The 8,399-nt window shown below is 35.0% G+C and overlaps 1 protein-coding gene across 1 annotated transcript; it reads right to left on the reverse strand.

Moving 5' to 3' along the window:
- Positions 1-473: 473 nt before the first annotated feature.
- On the reverse strand, positions 474-3,803 carry LOC130450505 (uncharacterized). The gene is made up of 2 exons (XM_056788936.1): positions 3,722-3,803; positions 474-905 (listed from the first exon to the last, which is right to left on the reverse strand). Exons 1-2 carry the CDS (start codon positions 3,743-3,745, stop codon positions 552-554), a joined length of 378 nt encoding a protein of 125 aa, XP_056644914.1. The 5' UTR covers positions 3,746-3,803; the 3' UTR covers positions 474-551.
- Positions 3,804-8,399: the final 4,596 nt, after the last annotated feature.

Here is an 8,399-nt window from a genome sequence, read left to right on the forward strand (position 1 = left end):
AACTAGCACCAAGAACAGCCAACGTTGTAAACCTAAAAAAGATATGTTGTGGTTGATAAATCCAAATTTTACTTTGTTCTTCTTCTTTTATTGATTTTAGGGCTTGCCGTCTATGTCCTTGATCCCTTTGGAGGTCTGCCTGTTGATCTTCCGGTAGTTGGCTTCTCTTTGCTTGCTTGCTTGTTTCGCCATTTTGTTAAATAGTATAATCTAGTCCGGCATTTTATAATATATCAAAAATTATGCCTTGTCGTCAAAGGAATTGAGGTTAATGAACAAATAAATGAAGATTTTATTAAATATATTATTATTAAATCTATTTGCAGTATCTAAAGAAAAGGTTATTTAAACGTGACTATTCCGGATCATCTTTGTTCTTCTTGGAGTGTTCAAGGGTTTAACATCGTAAATTAACATAATTCGATGTTTGAAAAGGTATGATAATGAATATAATAATAATCATATACGAATCCTTTTCATCAAGATACTATTTATTTTCACAAATCATATAAAAGAATAAATATCTAACATTCTATTTGGTATAGAGTATTTCATTTTCCATATCCGTAGCCACGACCACTTCCGAATCCAGATCCTCCGCCCCATCCATATCCGCTACCGCCTCCACCGCCGCCTCCGCCCCCACCGCCGCCGCTACCCCATCCGCCACCACTTCCCCAACCGCTACCACCTCCTCTAACTCCACCAGTTCCCATACCTCCGCCGTTTTCCATACCGCCACCACTTTCCATACCGCCACCAGTTGCCATACCGATGCCGCTTCCCATGCCGACGCCGTTGCCCATACCGACGGTATTTTCCATGAATCTACCCCCACCCCATAGAGGATTATGGAAACGAAGTGACGAACATCGGGAGAGTATGACAAGGAACAGAAGATATGCCTGAAAATGTATTTAAATGGAAAATATCAATTTTTGATAAAATTTGATTTTTCTAATAGTCAGTAAGAGAACTTTTTCGGAAAAAAAAACACAACTTTCGAACTATATGCCGCGACGAATATTGTATTAGATTTTTTTCGAAATATATCTCAAGAAAACTGTGACAAAAAAAATTATTTGGTTATAAAGTGAAATCACACAACCCGACAACACCGCTAGGAACGCACTGGCGCGTTTGTGAGTGCAGCCACTCCAAAGTCAACTGGGAGCAGGTGATTGAATTTGATTTAGGTTAGGTTTACATTATAACATAAATACTAAATGCTAAAACGGGTTTTAAACAAAAATTTTAGTTGTATGAGATCTGACATTAATTTGAAGAAGGTGAGGTTGCAAATGGGTCTCATTGAAATCTTCAAGAAATTGAGAGGACGTAAAAAATACGTTAAACATTCATTACAAACTTTTTAACATCAAAAACACCATAGACCCAAACTGTTTACAAAGTGTTTCAAGTTTGAAAATTATTTGGTTATAAGGTGAAATCACACAACCCGACAACACCGCTAGGAACGCACTGGCGCGTTTGTGAGTGCAGCCACTCGAAAGTCAACTGGGAGCAGGTGATTGAATTTGATTTAGGTTAGGTTTACATTATAACAGAAATACTAAATGCTAAAACGGGTTTTAAACAAAAATTTTAGTTGTATGAGATCTGACATTAATTTGAAGAAGGTGAGGTTGTAAATGGGTCTCATTGAAATCTTAAAGAAATTGAGAGGACGTAAAAAATACGTTAAACATTCATTACAAACTTTTTAACATCAAAAACACCATAGACCCAAACTGTTTACAAAGTGTTTCAAGTTTGAAAATTATTTGGTTATAAGGTGAAATCACACAACCCGACAACACCGCTAGGAACGCACTGGCGCGTTTGTGAGTGCAGCCACTCGAAAGTCAACTGGGAGCAGGTGATTGAATTTGATTTAGGTTAGGTTTACATTATAACAGAAATACTAAATGCCAAAACGGGTTTTTAACAAAAATTTTATTTATATGAGATCTGATATCAATTTGAAGAAGGTGAGGTTGCAAATGGGTCTCATTGAAATCTTAAAGAAATTGAGAGGACGTAAAAAATACGTTAAACATTCATTACAAACTTTTTAACATCAAAAACACCATAGACCCAAACTGTTTACAAAGTGTTTCAAGTTTAAAAATTATTTGGTTATAAGGTGAAATCACACATCCCGACAACACCGCTAGGAACGCACTGGCGCGTTTGTGAGTGCAGCCACTCCAAAGTCAACTGGGAGCAGGTGATTGAATTTGATTTAGGTTAGGTTTACATTATAACATAAATACTAAATGCTAAAACGGGTTTTAAACAAAAATTTTAGTTGTATGAGATCTGACATTAATTTGAAGAAGGTGAGGTTGTAAATGGGTCTCATTGAAATCTTCAAGAAATTGAGAGGACGTAAAAAATACGTTAAACATTCATTACAAACTTTTTAACATCAAAAACACCATAGACCCAAACTGTTTACAAAGTGTTTCAAGTTTAAAAATTATTTGGTTATAAGGTGAAATCACACATCCCGACAACACCGCTAGGAACGCACTGGCGCGTTTGTGAGTGCAGCCACTCCAAAGTCAACTGGGAGCAGGTGATTGAATTTGATTTAGGTTAGGTTTACATTATAACATAAATACTAAATGCTAAAACGGGTTTTAAACAAAAATTTTAGTTGTATGAGATCTGACATTAATTTGAAGAAGGTGAGGTTGTAAATGGGTCTCATTGAAATCTTCAAGAAATTGAGAGGACGTAAAAAATACGTTAAACATTCATTACAAACTTTTTAACATCAAAAACACCATAGACCCAAACTGTTTACAAAGTGTTTCAAGTTTAAAAATTATTTGGTTATAAGGTGAAATCACACATCCCGACAACACCGCTAGGAACGCACTGGCGCGTTTGTGAGTGCAGCCACTCCAAAGTCAACTGGGAGCAGGTGATTGAATTTGATTTAGGTTAGGTTTACATTATAACATAAATACTAAATGCTAAAACGGGTTTTAAACAAAAATTTTAGTTGTATGAGATCTGACATTAATTTGAAGAAGGTGAGGTTGTAAATGGGTCTCATTGAAATCTTAAAGAAATTGAGAGGACGTAAAAAATACGTTAAACATTCATTACAAACTTTTTAACATCAAAAACACCATAGACCCAAAGTGTTTCAAGTTTGAAAATTATTTGGTTATAAGGTGAAATCACACAACCCGACAACACCGCTAGGAACGCACTGGCGCGTTTGTGAGTGCAGCCACTCGAAAGTCAACTGGGAGCAGGTGATTGAATTTGATTTAGGTTAGGTTTACATTATAACAGAAATACTAAATGCCAAAACGGGTTTTTAACAAAAATTTTATTTATATGAGATCTGATATCAATTTGAAGAAGGTGAGGTTGCAAATGGGTCTCATTGAAATCTTCAAGAAATTGAGAGGACGTAAAAAATACGTTAAACATTCATTACAAACTTTTTAACCTCAAAAACACCAACTGTTTACAAAGAATATTCAAGTGTTTCAAGTTTAAAAATTTTTTGGTAAAAATGTACAAAGTGAATTTATTGAAAAACTGTGAACATAAATACGAGGTTTTCCAAAAATCTAATCGATTTCCAATCGAATAAATGTTTTTTTGATTAAATCAAAAATAAAATTTGGTATTATATTTTAAGGTAAATGATTAGATAGATAATAAATATCTGGACGTATAACTAATTTTTACTTACGATTAAAATAAATATTCCCTTCATTTTTACGGTTTTTGATCACTTAAAAAGTAGTTACTTAAATTGAAAACATAGTTAGAATGAGATGACACGTTTGAATAACTCTTTTATAGGTAAAAATCGACCTGCACTAATTCTAGCGTCAAGGATTCGTCTCAGTTTTTTTTCCATTGTTTTGTACATAATTTGGGAATTACAATGGTGATTCTTCTTTTTTTGTTTTCGTTTATATTTGTGATTTAACTAAAGTAGAAAAACATATTCAATTTATAGTACATAAATGACATTTCTAAGAAAAATAGGAAATAAAACAAGAAAAAAAAGGGAATTATGAAACAATTTAAAACTAAAAACGAAGAAGGAAAACTCAGACAGTTCGACGACGTCGAGAAAGGCCGAACAGAAGCTGGATATTAATTTATAAGACACAAAACTAAAGAGAAAACACAAAATAAAATCTGGAAGATAAGCGAAAATTAACCAAAGCAATCGCTTCAAAAACCTCGAGATGAAAGAAGGATAATTGGACGCAATTAAGACTCAGTTTCTAGACAAAATCAAAGAGGTAGTTGGACCACGTCGAGGAAGGAAGACAGAGCAGGATTCGAAGAGAAAGAATAAAGACAAACAAACGACTCAGGATAGAAACAGCAGTTGAAAAAGAAGCTCAAGCAGTTACTCAACTCGAACAAGCCTTTAACATGAAGAGGTAGAAAGAAAAAGAAAGAAATTAAGAAGAAGAAGAAGAAATAAAACCTTCTTACTGCTCCAAAACGGTCAGTGTGAACACTATTACAGAATTTCTCAAATTTTTCTCTAATTTATCTGATCTGATACAAGTTTTCGGGCTTTTATTAGTCTTCCATAACCAGGACGATAAAAGGAGGTTTGGACTGGTCAAAAGCCAATTAAAAATTAGAAATTTCTTTCTATTCTATTTCCAAGAAACTATTCCCAAGAAGTTTCAAAGGAAAATACGATTTTAGACTTTTCCTCGCTTCTACGTGGAAATTAACAGACAAAAGGAGTCCGTCTAGGATTTCTAGTTCCCGTAATGAAGCGATTAAAAAAAAATGTCGATTAACACATGTGTTCACAGTTCACTTAACGACATAGTAATTAGAACCGTATCGATGGTATTCCGTGTATTGAAATGTCACCTTTATGAATGTCATCCACAAAAGTATATTAAGCCGTGAAGGTTGGTGATGTATTTGTGAAATTTTACATCGACTTCCAAATATAAATAATGTTTAACCGATTAACTAGGATTTTATTTTTAAATACAGTTCTGTTACGATTTCTATTCCATTATTGGGAGAGACTTTCGGGTATTGAAACAACGAGAACCCAGTCGTTTACCCTCAGGATTCTGTGGACTGTGGAGTATGACATGTTCCAGCAAATTTCAAACAAACTAAACTTTAAGCCTTTTAGTATTTTTCGAAAATTGTTAAAATCACCGTTCTTTGCTCATTCTCCATTTGGGCTCGAATGGACCGATTTAAAATTATGATAATAGATAGAAGCTCAGCTGATATTGAAGCAGCATTTTAGTTACTACATCTTGCAAGGATTTACAAGTCTGCAAGACTAAATTTAGAAGATTTCTGAAGTGCTGATGGTTCTAGCCAAAAAAGTTCATAAAAACAATGTTTCTGCAGCAATTTGCAAGTTTGCTAGACTAAATTCAGATGAACTCCGACGCCCTGATGGTTCTAGCATTGAAAACTTCGGAAAAACAAAGACTCTGCAACAATTTGAAACTCTGCAAGTATAAATTTTGGAGGTTTTTGATGTGCTGATGGTTCTGGCATCGAAACTTCACAAAAACAAAGTTTCTGCAGCAATTTGGAAGTCTGCAAGACTAAATTTGGAATATCTCTGAAGTGCTGATGGTTCTGGCATCGAAACTTTACAAAAACAAAGTTTATGCAGCAATTTGCAAGTCTGCTAGACTAAATTTGGAAGATCTCTGAAGTGCTGATGGTTCTGGCATCCAAACTTCACAAAAACAAAGTTTCTGCAGCAATTTGGAAGTCTGCAAGACTAAATTTGGAATATCTCTGAAGTGCTGAGGGTTCTGGCATCGAAACTTTACAAAAACAAAGTTTATGCAGCAATTTGCAAGTCTGCTAGACTAAATTTGGAAGATCTCTGAAGTGCTGATGGTTCTGGCATCCAAACTTCACAAAAACAAAGTTTATGCAGCAATTTGGAAGTCTGCAAGACTAAATTTGGAATATCTCTGAAGTGCTGAGGGTTCTGGCATCGAAACTTTACAAAAACAAAGTTTATGCAGCAATTTGCAAGTCTGCAAGACTAAATTTGGAAGATCTCTGATGCTCTGATGATTCTAGCATTGAAAACTTCACAAAAACAAAGTTTCTGCAGCAATTTGGAAGTCTGCAAGACTAAATTTGGAATATCTCTGAAGTGCTGATGGTTCTGGCATCGAAACTTTACAAAAACAAAGTTTATGCAGCAATTTGCAAGTCTGCTAGACTAAATTTGGAAGATCTCTGAAGTGCTGATGGTTCTGGCATCCAAACTTCACAAAAACAAAGTTTATGCAGCAATTTGCAAGTCTGCAAGACTAAATTTGGAAGATCTCTGATGCTCTGATGATTCTAGCATTTAAAACTTCACAAAAACAAAGTTTCTGCAGCAATTTGGAAGTCTGCAAGACTAAATTTGGAATATCTCTGAAGTGCTGATGGTTCTGGCATCGAAACTTTACAAAAACAAAGTTTATGCAGCAATTTGCAAGTCTGCTAGACTAAATTTGGAAGATCTCTGAAGTGCTGATGGTTCTGGCATCCAAACTTCACAAAAACAAAGTTTCTGCAGCAATTTGGAAGTCTGCTAGACTAAATTTGGAAGATCTCTGAAGTGCTGATGGTTCTGGCATCCAAACTTCACAAAAACAAAGTTTATGCAGCAATTTGGAAGTCTGCAAGACTAAATTTGGAATATCTCTGAAGTGCTGAGGGTTCTGGCATCGAAACTTTACAAAAACAAAGTTTATGCAGCAATTTGCAAGTCTGCAAGACTAAATTTGGAAGATCTCTGATGCTCTGATGATTCTAGCATTGAAAACTTCACAAAAACAAAGTTTCTGCAGCAATTTGGAAGTCTGCAAGACTAAATTTGGAATATCTCTGAAGTGCTGATGGTTCTGGCATCGAAACTTTACAAAAACAAAGTTTATGCAGCAATTTGCAAGTCTGCTAGACTAAATTTGGAAGATCTCTGAAGTGCTGATGGTTCTGGCATCCAAACTTCACAAAAACAAAGTTTATGCAGCAATTTGCAAGTCTGCAAGACTAAATTTGGAAGATCTCTGATGCTCTGATGATTCTAGCATTTAAAACTTCACAAAAACAAAGTTTCTGCAGCAATTTGGAAGTCTGCAAGACTAAATTTGGAAGATCTCTGATGCTCTGATGATTCTAGCATTTAAAACTTCACAAAAACAAAGTTTCTGCAGCAATTTGCAAGTCTGCTAGACTAAATTTGGAAGATCTCTGAAGTGCTGATGGTTCTGGCATCCAAACTTCACAAAAACAAAGTTTATGCAGCAATTTGCAAGTCTGCAAGACAAAATTTGGAAGATCTCTGATGCTCTGATGATTCTAGCATTGAAAACTTCACAAAAACAAAGTTTCTGCAGCAATTTGGAAGTCTGCAAGACTAAATTTGGAATATCTCTGAAGTGCTGATGGTTCTGGCATCGAAACTTTACAAAAACAAAGTTTATGCAGCAATTTGCAAGTCTGCTAGACTAAATTTGGAAGATCTCTGAAGTGCTGATGGTTCTGGCATCCAAACTTCACAAAAACAAAGTTTATGCAGCAATTTGCAAGTCTGCAAGACTAAATTTGGAAGATCTCTGATGCTCTGATGATTCTAGCATTGAAAACTTCACAAAAACAAAGTTTCTGCAGCAATGTGGAAGTCTGCAAGACTAAATTTGGAATATCTCTGAAGTGCTGATGGTTCTGGCATCCAAACTTCACAAAAACAAAGTTTATGCAGTAATTTGCAAGTCTGCAAGACTAAATTTGGAAGATCTCTGATGCTCTGATGATTCTAGCATTGAAAACTTCACAAAAACAAAGTTTCTGCAGCAATTTGGAAGTCTGCAAGACTAAATTTGGAATATCTCTAAAATGCTGATGGTTTTGGCATAAAAACTTTAGGAAAACAAAGTTTCTGCATCAATTTGCAAGTCTGCAAGACTAAATTTGGAATATCTCTAAAATGCTGATGGTTTTGGCATAAAAACTTTAGGAAAACAAAGTTTCTGCATCAATTAGCAAGTCTGCAAGACTAAATTTGGAATATCTCTAAAATGCTGATGGTTTTGGCATAAAAACTTTAGGAAAACAAAGTTTCTGCATCAATTTGCAAGTCTGCAAGACTAAATTTGGAATATCTCTAAAATGCTGATGGTTTTGGCATAAAAACTTTAGGAAAACAAAGTTTATGCAGCAATTTGCAAGTCTGCTAGACTAAATTTGGAAGATCTCTGAAGTGCTGATGGTTCTGGCATCCAAACTTCACAAAAACAAAGTTTATGCAGCAATTTGCAAGTCTGCAAGACTAAATTTGGAAGATCTCTGATGCTCTGATGATTCTAGCATTGAAAACTTCACAAAAACAAAGTTTCTGCAGC

Source organism: Diorhabda sublineata, chromosome 11, assembly GCF_026230105.1.
Source record: "Diorhabda sublineata isolate icDioSubl1.1 chromosome 11, icDioSubl1.1, whole genome shotgun sequence".
NCBI lineage: Eukaryota > Metazoa > Arthropoda > Insecta > Coleoptera > Chrysomelidae > Diorhabda > Diorhabda sublineata.

What these genes read in the sequence shown, in the direction of transcription:
- LOC130450505 (XM_056788936.1), bottom strand. Translation starts at nt 3,745, where the DNA reads ATGAAGGGAATATTTATTTTAATC. An exon ending in AGGGAATATTTATTTTAATC is followed by an intron (nt 906 to 3,721) that starts GTAAGTAAAAAT and finishes ATACATTTTCAG; the next exon opens with GCATATCTTCTGTTCCTTGT.